At 43.5% G+C, this 16,469-nt stretch overlaps 1 protein-coding gene across 3 annotated transcripts in view; it reads left to right on the forward strand.

Annotated features, from left to right (window-relative positions):
- Positions 1–16,469, forward strand: part of dgkb (diacylglycerol kinase, beta) — a 738,504-nt gene that overhangs the window by 101,827 nt on the left and 620,208 nt on the right. The window contains exon 3 of one of the 3 annotated variants that reach the window (XM_072251979.1): positions 12,505–12,525. The exons of the other annotated variants lie outside the window; for them this stretch is intronic. Within the exon in view, the coding sequence (XP_072108080.1) occupies positions 12,505–12,525 (21 nt within the window). The remainder of the gene's footprint in view (positions 1–12,504; positions 12,526–16,469) is intronic. 3 annotated transcript variants of the gene reach the window in all.

A 16,469-nucleotide genomic window follows, 5' to 3' on the forward strand; every position in this document is an offset into this window, starting at 1 on the left:
ATAGTTAGAGACCCATTGGGCGTAATATGAAAAGAAGCCCAGGCACCTTTTGAGGGCTTTGAGGGTATTGGGAAGAGGGAGTTCCAACAAGGGGCGCATACGGTCGGGGTCAGGGCCAATGACTCCATTCTCCACGACACACCCAAGGATAGCAAGTCGGGTGGTCCCAAATACACACTTGTCCTTGTTATAGGTGAGGTTGAAAGATTTGGCCACTTGGAGAAATTTTTGGAGGTTGTTGTCGTGATCCTGCTGGTCGTGACCGCAGATGGTGATGTTATCCAGATATGGGAACGTGGCTTTCAGTTGGCACTGGTCCACCATCCGGTCCATTGCCCTTTGGAAGACAGATACACCATTCGTGACACCAAAGGGGATGCGCAGGAATTGATAAAGCCTGCTGTCCGCTTCGAAGGCAGTGTAAGGGCGGTCCTCCCGGCGGATGGGGAGCTGATGGTAAGCGGATTTTAGGTCTATGGTCGAGTTCACCTTGTACTGTGCTATCTGATTGACCATATCCGCGATGCAGGGTAGAGGGTACGCGTCGAGCTGCGTGAACCTATTGATGGTCTGGCTATAGTCCACGACCATCCTATTCTTCTCCCCATTCCGAACAACCACCACCTGCGCCCTCCAAGGACTTGTGCTTGCCTCAATGACCCCCTCCCTGAGCAGCCGCTGCACCTCCGACTTAATGAAAGCTCTGTCCCCCGCACTGTACCTCCTGCCTTTAGTTGCCACAGGTTTACAGTCGGGGGTCAGGTTGGCGAACAGCAGTGGGGGAGGGATCCTGAGGGTGGAGAGGCCGCAAGTGGTGTCGGTAGTGTGGCAGTTGGCATGATGTTGGGTGGGATGCGCGGGTCGGTGTGTGTGTGTGGTCAGTAGCGGGGTACGTGACATATCTCTACAAAACAGGGGATTTATGACAGTAATTGGTGGGAGGGGCCCATCATACTTCATTGTCATGCTTTTCAGGTGGCTCTGGAAGTCCAACCCCAACAGCACAGGGGCACACAGTTGAGGCAAGACCAGTAATTTAAAGTCCCGATATTCTGTGCCCTGCACCACTAGTGTCGCTACACAACCCCCCCGGATGTCTGTTGTATGCGACCTGGAGGCCATGGTGACCCTCCGACTTACCGGCCGTATCATGAGTCCACAATGCCGCACCGTGGCCGGGTGGATAAAACTCTCCGTGCTGCCTGTGTCAGACAGGCAGCTTGTCCTGTGCCCCTCCACCAGGATGTCCATCATTGACCTTGCAAACTGGTGGGGAGCGCTTTGGTCGAGGGTCATGGAAGCCAGGGTGGGGTCGCTGTCTTGGTCCGGCGTGGTGGGGTGCACTGGGAGGTGGTGCCGACCAAGATGGCCGCCCCCATGTCTCGCACGTGGTGGTGGCGTGCAGGGAAGATAGCGGCAGGCAAGATGGCGACCCCCACGTCTCGCACACGGCGCTGCTCGAACCCGCTCGCGGTTGTGACTTACAGACCTTGGTGAAGTGGCCCTTCTTTCAGCAGCTGGAGCAGGTAGCTTGTCGGGCCGGGCAGCGTTTCCCGGGGTGCTTCTCTAGTCCGCAGAAGTAGCACTTCGCGGACTCACGACTGGTGGCAGCTGAGGTAGATTCGCCAGCAGGTTGCGGGGTCTGCGGCACCCACGAGACCATCGGAGAATCGCGTGCCTGGAGAGCCTCGGAGTTATGCAGAGCGGCCTCCAACGTATCAGCCAGCTCGATCACCGAACTTAGGGTAAGATCGGCTTTTTCCAGCAGCCGCTGGCGCACGTACACTGACCTGGTTCCCGTGACGAAGGCGCCTCTCACTAGGAGTTCTGCATGCTGCGCCGCCGTCAGCTCCTGGCAATTGCAGGCCCGCACGAGCGTCCGTAGGGCCTGGACGAACTCAGCACTCGATTCCCCGGGGCGTTGTTGCTGTGTCGCTAAACAGTGCCGAGCATAGACGCTGTTTATCGGCCGCAGGTATTGTCTTTTGAGTACGTTCATTGCGCTGTCGTAGTTCGGCTGGTCTCTGATCAGCGAATAAACCCGTGGACTGACCCTGGAGAGTAGAACTCTGCGCTTCGCTACGGGGTCGGTCGCTTTAATCTCCTCTAGATACGCTTCAAAGCAGGCCAGCCAGAGTTCGAAAGCGTTTCCAGCTTCAGGTGTTTGCGGATTGAGGTCTAATTTTTCTGGTCTCAAGGACTGTTCTATGTTTTAAAACGTACAGCGAATAAAATTGAAGCACCTTCAATTACTCCAAAAGACTGAGGTTTGGTAAAATACTGAAAGGCTTTTATTCGCTGTACAATACAACCTCCACAGTGAGTGTCTGCCCCCGGACTGAGGGGGAGGGGCAAGGCGAACACCTTTATACAGGACTCTGTGGGAGGAGCCACAGGGGCAGTCAGCAGAGAGGTGTGTCCAGACAGGTAACTGAGTTACAACATATATACATGGTTTACCACAAGGGGATTTTTTGGAGGGGAGGGGGGCTCACGCCTGAACCTAACACATCTGGCGGAGCTGGAGATTGTCTTCCCTACACTCACACAGCCGAAGAAACCAGAGTGATTCACATCTGTCTGATGTTATGCCAAATGCAGAAGTACCACATTGCTTTTCAACAACTATAACGAGCAAAGAGAACAGGAAATGAAGTGATTACGTGATTATTCTAATCAATTATGCGGCACTGAGGATCAAATGCTTATAATAAGTCATTCTTCACTCAAATTAAGCCTGTAAACCACCCCCCCAGCTGCCCCCTCGCTAGTAAGCAAACCCCCACTACCCCCTTTATCTTTATTGCCACCTTTGAAACTCCCACTGCCCCTTTGGAGGTGATATAGTCTGCTTTGGGAACCACAGAGCTAAAATAAACATTAGTCACTTATTAGATGGTACTAGAGAATTACTATTTAGAAATGTTATTAGGAAATGTTCGAGGTTCTGAATTGTTTTGGATCAGCTTCTGCCATAGAAACACTAAATATATCCCAATAATATCCTCCTCTGGTGGGAGGACAAGATGGCGGCACGATGCAGCACGCGTGGCGTCCCCGGTGATGAATGTCTGTTATCTGTCAAGTAGGAGGCTGTGCACAATTCTGATTTGATGGAGGCAGACGTGAGAGCACGGAGGAACATCTGGTGAAACTTCTGAAATGCTTGTTTCGCTGCCGCTGCTACTGTGTGATCCGAAATCTCCGGAGGGGAAGGCCCCGAATCCTTGGCTTTGCCTGTTGCTTGGCGGCTGGAACTGGGGTCGAAGTGCTTGGCAGAGATGATGTTTGGTGCTCGGTGTTGGAGAGCTGGTCGGAGGCTCGAAGTTTTCGGACAGACTCAGAGTCGGACTGTGGTCGAGTGCTTCCAGGATGCTGCATCAGCAAGTTCGCGGTGCTGGAGGTTCATGGCAGGGAGGGTTTCTTCCTTCTACCATCTGCATGAGATGTTGGGTCTATCGGGACTTTGAGACTTTTTTTACCGTGCCCATGGTCTGCTCTTATCAAATTACGGTATTACTTTGCACTGTTGTAATTATATGTTATAATTATGTGGTTTTTGTCAGTTTTAGTCTTGGTTTGTCTTGTGTTTTTGTGATATCATACTGGAGGAACATTGTATCATTTCTTAATGCATGCATTTCTAAATGACAATAAACCAGGACTGAGTGTCCTCATAATCTAATCTAATAATAGATAATGAAGGCAGGACCAAACTAGAAGAAAAATCTGTCACTGCAAAAAAGTAGCAGGCAAAGAAATGGAACTGAAAGCTAAGTATCTTAATCTGCATTATAAAGTCTTAAAGAAGTGGCTGCTGCAATGGTGGATTTGTTGATTGTAATCTACCATTTTTTTTGAGCTACCAGTGACTGGAAAACTGCAAATTGATGCTACCATTCAAAACTGTAATGAGACAAAAAGCAGGAAATTATAGGCCAGTTAGTTGAATTTCTGTCATTGGGAAATGCTGGAATCAACTATTCAGGAGGTAATGACAGGATAATTAGAAATTTGTAATGTAATCATACGGAATCAACAGGGTTGCATTAAAAGGAAAATTACGTTGGGCCAATTTGAGTTATTCGAACGTATAATGAAAGAGGATGAAAAACAACAGTGGATGTAGTGAATGTAGATTTCCTGAAGGCATCTGATAAAGTTCCACATAGATGCTTTGCATTAAAATTGGGGGTAATATATTAGCCTAGGTGGGATGAGGCTGATTAAAGATAACAAAGTCAGGGGAAATGAGTCTTTGAATGCGACATTGCCAATCAGTAACTGGTACCTTGAGCAATTTCAGGTGTCTTAATTATTCAGGAAGTGGGACTGTGCACATTCTGCTATTTATCAACAGTGTTGAGGTTGAGAGGGTTGAAAGCTTCAAATTCCTTAGAGTGAACATCACCAAGAACCTCTCCTAGTCCAACCACGTAGGTGTCACAGGCAAGAAAGCTCACCAATGCCTCTACCTCCCTTAGGAGGTGAACATAATACTTCTGTGCTTGCTTAATGGAGAAAGATTCACATGTGTTTTGTCTTTTGAGCAGAATCAAAATCAGTATCAGAATCCTTTATTATCACCAAGTATGTGGACATATACAAGGAATTTGATGCCGGTTTCCCTGAGCTCTCGCTGTACGGAATCAAAAAGCAAACAAAACAATAGTGCAAATAATCGTGAACTATATACAATGAGGTATACCTGTGTTAGTACAGGTGGACTTGGTTTATAATAGACTAAAATTCAAGTGTTCATAAGACTGATGGAATATGGAAAGAAACTGTTCTAGTACATATTTGTCCTGGCATACAGTGATCTAAAGCGCCTACCATAAGGAAGGAGTGGGAACAGGAGATGTCCAGGGTGTGATGGGTCTACAATGATGCTGCTTGCTCACTTCCTGACTCTAGATGCATATAAGTCCTGGATCGAGGGCAGCTTCACACCAATAATCCTTTCCTCAGCCCTGATGGTTCTTTGGAGTCTATTCTTGTCTTGTTTAGTAGCTGATCCAAACCAGACAGTGATGGACAAACAGAGAGCAGACTGAATTATTCCTGAATAGAATTGAATCAGCAGCTCCTGAGGCAGGCTGTACTTCCTGAGTTGACGTAGGAAATACAACCTCTGCTGAGCCTTTTTGATAAGAGTGTCCGTGTTGGGTGTCCACTTCAGGTCCTGGGAGATTGTGACACCCAGAAACCTGAAGGTCTCCACAGCAGACACAATACTGTTGAGTATAGTGAGTGGGGGGAGTATTGGGGGGCTCCTCCTGAAGTCCACTGTCATCTCCGCAGCCTTGAGCGTATTTAGCTGTTCTGACCACACCAGAGGGCCAGCTGTTCCACCACCCGTCTGTATGCAGACTCATCACCGTCTCGGATAAGGCTAATGACAGTTGTGCAGAAGAATGAACTGATGACCAAATAGATATTATCCCATAGCAGTGCACTTTGCCAATCCAACTGCAAACTTATTGAAATTTAATATGAAATATATAAAATAATGTTCCCAACACATGGGCAGATCATCACTTTTATTAGCTTGTTAAAGTCAGTTTGCCAAATACATGGGCCTCCTGCCTTGTTGCATTCTATGGTTCCAGGTTAATTTGTACATGTTCTCTTAAACTCATTTACATATTGCTTAATGCAAAATCTGGCTTGAACCAGCCTGATTTACCAGCATTTTACGTCTGTCTTAAAATTACTTTGTTTATAGATAATAATTTATTTTGGATTTGCTTGAATAATTTATGGAAGAGGAGTCCAAGAGGATTGAGAAAGGCAGGGAGGGTGGTAGATATTGTCTACATGGACTTTAGCAAGGATCCACATATTTGGCTGGTTTGGAAGGTAGAACACTTGGAATCCAAGTCAAGCTGGTAAATTGAAAACAAAATTGGCTTGGGAGTGGGAGGAGGATCCAGGCTTGCAAATTTGAGTCTGCTGGGGAAGTTGGAGCTCAATGTCTGCAAGCTCAGATACAAATCTGAGTCAGCTGGAGGCTGAAGAAGATGGCATGCCCTGGGGTTTAATACTGTGAATGTGCTTGTGTAGGAGGAAAGAACAGTTTGTATTGCTGTTGATGTTTTGTTGATTATTGTGTTCTGTGTTGTTCTGCTGAGCATTGTGGGCATGCTATGTTAGCACCAGAATATAAAGTGACGTACAGTATGTTGGTGGTCCCCAGCACACCCTTAAGTGTGTTGGCTGTCACCACAAATGACGCATTTCACTGTATGCTTCAATGTACATTATGATATTTGACTGAAGGCTTGTGACCAGTGGTGTACCGCAAGGATCAGTTTGGCTCCTCTGTTTGTCATAGATATTAATGATTTAGACGAGAATATAGATAAGTAAGTTTGCAGATGGCACCAGAATTGGTGAAGAATATTGTCTAAGATAAATGGCATTTAACTCAAATAGGCAAAGTGATACCTTTTGTAAGGTTTAACTAGGGCAGGACATGCATTGAGAATGGCAGAGCCCTGGAAAGTGTTGTTGAATGGAAAGACTTTGAGTTATTTCTGTGCTCAATTTAAAGATACAGCACAGAAAAAGGTCCTTCTGAACCAACAACCCCACACCACCCAATTACACCCATGTGACTAACTTACCTACTAACACATGGTCTTTGAAATGTAGAAGGAAACCAGAGCATGTGGAAGAAACCCACATGGTCACAGGGAGAACCATACCAACTCCTTAGAGACAGCAGTGGGCGTGCATACAAGTGCATAGTGTCACCCCGTGGATCAGATATGGCCCATGTGCGGAATGAGAGGCACTGAAGCAAGTCGAGAGAAGACAGACTTTAATGCAAACTGTATTAAAGGAAGGAAAACAATAACTGCTAGGCCGAACAGGGCCGTTGACTAAAACACTGAAATGGAAAATGGAGGCTACACTGCAGCTGAAAAGAACAGCTAAGAATTGAACAAATATCGCTAGTCTTCAGATTCAGTTGACTCAAGAGTCCAATTTCTCAGGCAAGGCAGAGAAGTGTTCTGTGTTCTGTCCTGGGTTCAAGTCTCGACAAATACTAGGACAGATGAATGGGGTTAAATAATGATAACCTGACATGTGCAAATCCACGAGCACAATTGCTGAATCTGCTGCGCTGCTGAATCCGTGGTTGTGACACATAGTTCCCTGAAAGTAGGAACACAGGTAGACAGAGTGAGGATGGAGCATGCCATGCTTGTTTTTGTTGGCTGAGGCATTGAATATGAAAGTTGGGACATCATGTTACAGTTGTACACTGGGAGTGTTATGTCAATTCTGATCACCATACTACAAGAAGGACATATCTGAGTTAGAGATGGTGCAGAAGCAATTCACAAGGGTGTTGGTTAGCTTAGGAGAGACTGGAGAAGCTAGGTCTGTTTATCCTGGAGTACAGAAGGTTGAGAGGTGACATGATAGAGGTAGATGACATTTTGAGCGACGTTTGATAGCCAGTGTCTGTTTCCCATGATGGGTGAGTCTAAAACTTTAGGGTATAGGAGACACAAAGGACTACAGAAGCTTTAATGAGGAGTGAAAAAACCCCAAAACAAACTGCTGAACTAATTTAATGGATCAGGCTGTAGCTGTGGAGGCAGAGCGAAGGTTGATGTTTTTGACGAAGACTACATCAAGACTCAGGACATAAGTTTAAGATGCGAGAGGGAGAATAAATGAAAAAAACACAGAGACCTGAGGGGTAAATATTTCTCAGAGTTGTAGTTGATATTTGGAATGAACAGCTAGAGCAGGAGGTCGAGGCAAAAATAGTAACAATATTGAGGTTGAAACTGGATAGGTCCTTGAAAGATCAGGACACAGAGAAATATGGAATTAATGTAGGTTGAGTAAGATAAACATAATGGCCCGAATAGCCTGTTTCTATGCTGTACAATTCTGAAACTACGTCTCTCATATCCCCTCAAAATTTCATCCCCCTTACCTAAATCTATTTTAGGTAGATTTAATGTCCTCAAATTTTATCTATTTCCGACATGGAGAAAAGCTCCCTGCAATCTACCCTATCTATAAACTCCAAATGTTATACACCTCAATTATGCCTTTCTCCACTCTGGGAGAAAAGACTTGGGTTCTACAGATTCCCTTCCTAACCAAACTGCTCCATTTTGGGCAACTTCCTATTGAATCTCTTCTGGACCCTCCCCAGTGCTATCACATCATCCTTAAAGCATGGTAGCAAAAACTTTACATAGTACTCCAGCTAAGCATAATTTCCCTAATTCTGTATTCATTGACTCAACTAATGAAGACTTGTATCCCATATGACTTCCCAACCACATTGCCTATTGGTATTGCCATCTTCGCTGTTTCTGTAGATGTACTCAGAGGTCCGTCCGTTCCTCAATACACTTGTGGTGTCTGTCCTGTCCTCCTGGCCTTATTAGTGTTCCCAAGATGCATCACCCATCTCTCTTTTCCCTGGTTCCCTATTCCCTGATTATCCCCAAATAATCCCCAAAAAATTTTTTCACACCTGTCACATTCAGGTAATTCAGATTCCTAAAGGTAATGTATCAATTTCCCACTTTGCAATCTCGAGTGAATTTATTTTTGGATTTCTTCATCATTCCAACCAATAGGTTTATTATCTCTCAATAAACCAACCCTTGGGCTGAGCACTGGTAGTGGATTAAATAATATTTCTATGTTGAGAGCCATGAATTTGTAATTAATTGTATTGCACAACAATGGTCCTGCTGCAATTTTTCCACTATCAACTGCACTACCTAAAGTACAAAAGGCCTGGATAGGGCAGAATTTGTGCGGTGAGTTCAAGACAATTTCTTTGTGCAATATTTAGAAAAACTTACTTAGGCGGAGTCATACTGGACCTCCTGCTGGGGAACAAGGCAGGTCAAGTAACTGAAGTGGCAGTTGGGATACATTTTGTGTCTAGTGATGACAATTCTATTAGTTTTAAAATAGTTACGAGGAAAGAAAGAGCAGATCCGCAGGTTAAAGTCGTGAACTGGAGAAGAGCCAACTTTGAAGGCATCAGCCGGGATCTAACTGGAGTTGCATGGGTGACTAGATAAAGACAAAGGAACAGTTGTCAAGGAGGAGGCTTTTAAAAGGGTCATATCAAGAGTCCTGTGGCATCATGTTCCTGTTGAGGTGAAGCTTCAGGAAACCTTGGCTGATGAGTGACATGGAGGCTCTGATCAGGAAGAAGAAAGAAGCATATATGATTTTAAGCAGGTTACAAGATAATCCCCCAAAGAATATAGTAAGTTTAAAAAGCAGGCTTAAAAGGGATATCAGGAGGGCAAAAAGAAGGATGAGATGGATTTGTCAGGGAATGCTGAGGGACAAGATTTACCATCACTTGGGATAGTCAAGACCTGACCAGATTAGATTGGTTTTCGTTGTTGCATGTACTTCAAAACATTCACTGAAATGTGCCGTTTCTGTCGGCGACCAACACGATCCAAGAATTGTGCTGTGGCAGCCTGTGAGTGTCACCATGCTTCTTGCACCAACATAGCATGCCCACAATTTACTTACTCTGTGCTGGAACTGGAGCATCCAGAGGAAACTCACATAGTCGAAGGATAAGGATACAATCTCCTTACAGAGGTGGGAATTGAACCCCAGTCATGACTGCTTGCATTGGAAAGCACGCTAACCACTATGCAACTGTCTTGGAATAGTGAGCATGGTTTTATGCACGTGAGGTCATGTATGTCAAGTCTTTGGAGTTTTTCAGAGTTAACTCAGGGTATGGATGAAGGTAGGGCAGTAGGTGTTGTCCATGCAGATTTTAGTAAGGCCTTCAAAAAAAAGCCTAGCCTGGAAGATTAGTTTGTACAGAATTTAGGAGGAGATAGTGAGGTGGACTCAGAAATAACTCTGATAGGAAGCCGAGTTTGATGGTTGATCCTCTGAATGTGGCCTATGACTAGTGGGGGTCAGTGTTGGGACCACTTATTCATTATTTATGTAAATGATTTGGATGTGAATGTGCAAGTCATAATAAGCAAGTTTGCTGATACTGAACTTGGGGGGATGGGGTATTGATAATGGTGGAATGGAGGAACCTGGAGTACAAGTGCACAGTTCACTGTAAGTGGCTGCATAGGTTGACAGGGTGGTGAAGGTGTCCAGCATGCTGCCTTCATCAGATAGGGAACTACGTTGAAGTATAGGGACGTGTTGCTGCAGTTACACAGGTCATTGGTGAGACCACAATTGGAGTCGTGTGCACAGTTTTGGTCACACCATTATAGGAAAGACATTGTCAAGTTGCCGAGGGTGCAGAAGAGATTTGAGGATGCTGCTTGGACTAGAGGAGGTAAGTTAGAGGGAGAAGTTGGTCATGCTGGATCTTTATTCCTTTAGTACAGGATAATAAGACGTGACTTCTTAGAAGTTCATAAAATCATAAGGGGCATGGATGAGGTGGATGGTCACAGTTTTTTCCCCAGGGCTGGGGAGTCCAAAACTAGAGGGCACAGATACAGGCGAAGAGGGGAGATATTTAAGAGTCCAGAGAGGTAACTTCATACAGAAGATAGTGAGCACCTGGGATTACATGCCAGGAAAAGTGGTCGAGGCAGGTACAACTGCAGCATTTAAGAGACATTTGGATGAGTACAGGAAGGGAAGGGGGTTAGAGGGTTGGGGGCAGAATGCAGGCAACCGGAGCAAGCAAGGAGGATGCCATGTTCCATATTGATCCGTTGGGCTGAGTGGCCTTTTCCATGCTGTATTATTCTTAGACTCTAATTAAGAATTATGAAGAGTGAGATTTAAGCACCGGGCCAGATTGGAAAGGTCAGGTATGGGCCAAATCGAGGCAGCGGAGCCTAGGCTCGAGCCTGGGCTTTTGAAGCGGCAGGGCCTGGAACAACCCAAGGTTTGGCTGATTTAAGCGCCAGGCCAGATTGAAAAGGTTGAGGTGCCGCGGCTGAAGGAGCGGGATGGGCCACTGTTCAGCTTGCTGCTCCACAACGTTTACTTTACTCATCTCTGTGCTGAACTGAAGCTGTGACCTGCAACTAATGGGTTCCCGGATTGGCTGCATTGATGACTGGCTTCGTGGCTGTGAACTCGCTTTTGCAAACTTCAGTTTTGAATGTTATTGGATTACGTTTATTGATTGTGTGACTTGTATTTTTTTCTGCACATTACGTGTCTGACAGGTTTCCTTTTTAAATAGATTCCATTGGGTTTCTTTGTTTTGTGGCTGCCTGTAAGGAGATGATTTTCAAGGTTGTATAAACACTGATAATAAGTGAACTTGAATAGACTTTGTTCAATAATGGTTGTGAGGGAAATGAGAAAAGGTGGTTAATTGGAGATGAGATATTGATCAGACTTGTCCTAAAGCAGCCACAAAATGAGTTTGAAGGCAAACTTCGGCTGATTCTCGGGAGCAATTTTTATAAAATGCACAAGTGATAGCTCTTTGTATATAATAATGATGCAGTTCAGAATTGTTTAGTGTTCTAGGTGTGAAAGGGTTTTCAGTTCAGAAATGTTTAGTGTTCTCGGTGGAAAAAAGAGTTTGTTGATTTATGAATCACAGCAGTTTATTACATCAGTTGCTGTGCAATTTACAAATGGCCAAATTAAAAGACAATGTGAACCAATACATATGGATTTAAAGATTTTTCTTCTGTTGCAAATCACTCTGAAATATGAGATTTCAAAATTCTTTGGGAATGTGTTTTAGGTCAACTCTAGGTTTGCATTCTGAAACCAAGGCATTTATGTAAGTGGGACTCAATGCCAGTGGAGTCTCTTGTGTGGCCTGCTGATGTAATTGACTGATCAGATTGAAGGCCATTGTTTAAATGTTGGTTTGAAAACCTGAATCCCAAATACAAGATAATATTCCATTGCAGTCTGTCAGCATTGGCATTTTTAGGGTAAGATGTTAAGCTGAGACATCAGAGATGTTTGTAGAAATTGGCCTCATGTTGCCTCTGACATTCAAAGGAATCATGACCAGTTATCCTAGACTGAATGATCAGTTTCTATGCAAAACTATTAAATTACCTTTTCTTAAATTTCCAGACCATTTCTCTACTTATTCTGACAGACATGAAAATAAATGGTGTAATTTTAAGGAAGAACAAGGAGTCAATCAGTTGGCCAACATTTATAACCCAATCAACTTTACTAACACAGCTGATCTAGTCAGCATCAAAGTGTTGTTTGTTATGCATGAAGTGGCTGCCATTTGATGTTACAATCGTGGCTACATTTAAATAAAGTTAATTGGTTATAAAGGTAATTGAAATGTATTAGAGTCATGAAGGATACTGCACGGTTCACATTTACATTATTTGTATCACATTAGTTATCAATCTCTTTTTAACAGTTTTTTTATAGTCAAAGACCTCAATTTATATTTTAAATGTGTCAGAGTCTAATGCTCTTTCATTCTATTCTTGTTTAAATTCTTTAAATATCACTTGCACTAACGTATGACTTCCTCTTTTTCCCTGATCTGCTATTCAGAAGGAAGATATTCTCAGTCAAGTAAGTGTTACATATTCAAGAATGTATTGTGCTTTATGATGAAGGAATGGCGTGAGAACAGCTGGGACCTTTACTTGGGCATGAGCACCATTGGATGTGTTTGTGTAGAGTAAAAATTAAGAAATTAATATTATTGTAGTGAACTTCAATACTGATGGCTTACAGAGTATAATAGTAAAACACCAGGCTTAATTCTTGACTGTGTTCAAACATTACTGAAGTGTGTTCTGGGGGAGAAAATTAATTGGGTAAGAAGAGGGAATGTTGGAAATGCTCAGTCAGACAGAGTACTATGGAGAAGGAGAGTTAACCTTTTGGTCCATTAGAATAAGTAGATTTCCAGCATTTAAACATTTTTGCTTTATAGAAACATAGAAAATAGGTGCAGGAGTAGGCCATTTGGCCCTTCGAGCCTGCACCGCCATTTATTATGATCATGGCTGATCATCCAACTCAGAACCCCGCCCCAGCCTTCCCTCCATACCCCCTGATCCCCGTAGCCACAAGGGCCATATCTAACTCCCTTTTAAATATAGCCAATGAACTGGCCTCAACTGTTTCCTGTGGCAGAGAATTCCACAGATTCACCACTCTCTGTGTGAAGAAGTTTTTCCTAATCTCGGTCCTAAAAGGCTTCCCCTTTATCCTCAAACTGTGACCCCTTGTTCTGGACTTCCCCAACATCGGGAACAATCTTCCTGCATCTAGCCTGTCCAATCCCTTTAGGATTTTATACGTTTCAATCAGATCCCCCCTCAATCTTCTAAATTCCAACGAGTACAAGCCCAGTTCATCCAGTCTTTCTTCATATGAAAGTCCTGCCATCCCAGGAATCAATCTGGTGAACCTTCTTTGTACTCCCTCTATGGCAAGGATGTCTTTCCTCAGATTAGGGGACCAAAACTGCACACAATACTCCAGGTGTGGTCTCACCAAGGCCTTGTACAACTGCAGTAGTACCTCCCTGCTCCTGTACTCGAATCCTCTCGCTATAAATGCCAGCATACCATTCGCCTTTTTCACCGCCTGCTGTACCTGCATGCCCACTTTCAATGACTGGTGTATAATGACACCCAGGTCTCGTTGCACCTCCCCTTTTCCTAATCGGCCACCATTCAGATAATAATCTGTTTTCCTATTTTTGCCACCAAGGTGGATGACTTCACATTTATCCACATTAAATTGCATCTGCCATGAATTTGCCCACTCACCCAACCTATCCAAGTCACTCTGCATCCTCTTAGCATCCTCCTCACAGCTAACACTGCCACCCAGCTTCATGTCATCCGCAAACTTGGAGATGCTGCATTTAATTCCCTCATCCAAGTCATTAATATATATTGTAAAGAACTGGGGTCCCAGCACTGAGCCTTGCGGTACCCCACTAGTCACCACCTGCCATTCTGAAAAGGTCCCGTTTATTCCCACTCTTTGCTTCCTGTCTGCTAACCAATTCTCCATCCACATCAATACCTTACCCCCAATACCGTGTGCTTTAAGTTTGCACACTAATCTCTTGTGTGGGACCTTGTCAAAAGCCTTTTGAAAATCCAAATATACCACATCCACTGGTTCTCCCCTATCCACTCTACTAGTTACATCCTCAAAAAATTCTATGAGATTCGTCAGACATAATTTTCCTTTCACAAATCCATGCTGACTTTGTCCGATCATTTCACCGCTTTCCAAATGTGCTGTTATCACATCTTTGATAACTGACTCCAGCAGTTTCCCCACCACCGATGTTAGGCTAACTGGTCTATAATTCCCCGGTTTCTCTCTCCCTCCTTTTTTAAAAAGTGGGGTTACATTAGCCACCCTCCAATCCTCAGGAACTAGTCCAGAATGTAACGAGATTTGAAAAATTATCACTAATGCATCCACTATTTCTTGGGCTACTTCCTTAAGCACTCTAGGATGCAGACCATCTGGCCCTGGGGATTTATCTGCCTTCAATCCCTTCAATTTACCTAACACCACTTCCCTACTAACATGTATTTCGCTCAGTTCCTCCATCTCACTGGACCCTCTGTCCCCTACTATTTCTGGAATATTATTTATGTCCTCCTTAGTGAAGACAGAACCAAAGTAATTATTCAATTGGTCTGCCATGTCCTTGCTCCCCATAATCAATTCACCTGTTTCTGTCTGTAGGGGACCTACATTTGTCTTTACCAGTCTTTTCCTTTTTACATATCTATAAAAGCTTTTACAGTCAGTTTTTATGTTCCCTGCCAGTTTTCCCTCATAATCTTTTTTCCCCTTCCTAATTAAGCCCTTTGTCCTCCTCTGCTGAACTCTGAATTTCTCCCAGTCCTCAGGTGAGCCACTTTTTCTGGCTAATTTGTATGCTTCTTCTTTGGAATTGATACTATCCCTAATTTCTCTTGTCAGCCACGGGTGCACTACCTTCCTTGATCTATTCTTTTGCCAAACTGGGATGAACAATTGTTGTAGTTCATCCATGCAACCTTTAAATGCTTGCCATTGCATATCCACCGTCAATCCTTTAAGTGTCATTTGCCAGTCTATCTTAGCTAATTCACGTCTCATACCTTCAAAGTTACCCCTCTTTAAGTTCAGAACCTTTGTTTCTGAATTAACTATGTCACTCTCCATCTTAATGAAGAATTCCACCATGTTATAGTGTCTGGAGACTGCTGTTTTGATTGTTGTCCAATTATCTTTGCTAGCGTTCACCTTTGAACAAAGAGTGAAATCACTTACAGTGAAATAGACTGCACATTCTCAGTCAGAACTCATCAGTGTGTTTGTCAATGCACACAATCAGGACTAGTGGAAGTTCTAGCACAATCAATTGTCAATAGCTACAGGAGGCAAGAGAGAGAGAAAAATTGTCATAGAGGATCAATATTTTGCATATTCCTTTTCTGACTTGAAGATCCATAGATCTCATAAATTTGTAAATGTCTCATACAGTTCATTAAAAAAAACAAATTTAAAAATTACTTGCACACATTGATGGAATGGACTATTTGTGGCTTTTCATACAAAATTCTGGAGGAACTCAGCAGGACACACAGCAACTACTGAAAAAATACAGTTGATGTTTTGGGCTGAGACCTTTCATCAGGGCTGGAAAGGAAGAGGGAAGATGCCAGAATTGTTTATGGCTTCTGTTTTTACTTGTATTGGAGGAAAGATACAAGTAACGAAACCCTAAAAGGAGAAATCAAATGCTGAAGACACAAACTGGCAGTTTACTTCCTAGAGATTTAATGCTTTTATCTTTTCATCAAAAATTGGAAATTTCTGTTAAAAGTGAAGATTTCTTTATAAATGGTTTTAAATTATTAGATTTATAAAAAAAATGATGGTTAGATCCTATCACACATACTGTCCATTCTGTCAGTTAATCGAATGTAGACATGGAGAAGATTTCAATGTAATAGGTGATTTTGGCTAAGCAATCATTCTTCATGCAGCTTCTGCCCATGTTTTTAGGTGCAGTATCGTTAAGAGGCAAATTATGTCCCCAATTACCTTTACTTTGATGGCCTATGCATGTTTATTTTTATATTCTTTTTTAAAGCTCTGTTTATCATTCTTTTGTTTTTCTACGGATCATCGATATTTGCTATCTCTGCCTTGTCCATGTTACTTCTCTCTTTTCTGAGCCTCTGATAGCACCTGCCTTACTTACTGTTTCTATTCCCAGGACATTACCCTCCTTCCCATATCTTCCTCAACTCCTCTTCCAATTCTACCTTTTGAGGGTCAGACACTACCAAATGTCAGGACATTGGGGACCCTTCCTGACCTTAGCTCTGGAATTCAAGTTGTCCACTGCCTGTTGTAGGACACCCAACTGGATGTGTGTTGGTGCTTGTAACTTGATCTGCTGTTTCAGCAGCCCATTTCATCTGCTTGATCCACCCTTCAGCATGTGGATAATAGGGAATGTGAAATACCCACAGTATCCT

The sequence above is a fragment of the Mobula birostris genome, chromosome 3 (assembly GCF_030028105.1).
Source record: "Mobula birostris isolate sMobBir1 chromosome 3, sMobBir1.hap1, whole genome shotgun sequence".
Classification (NCBI taxonomy): domain Eukaryota; kingdom Metazoa; phylum Chordata; class Chondrichthyes; order Myliobatiformes; family Myliobatidae; genus Mobula; species Mobula birostris.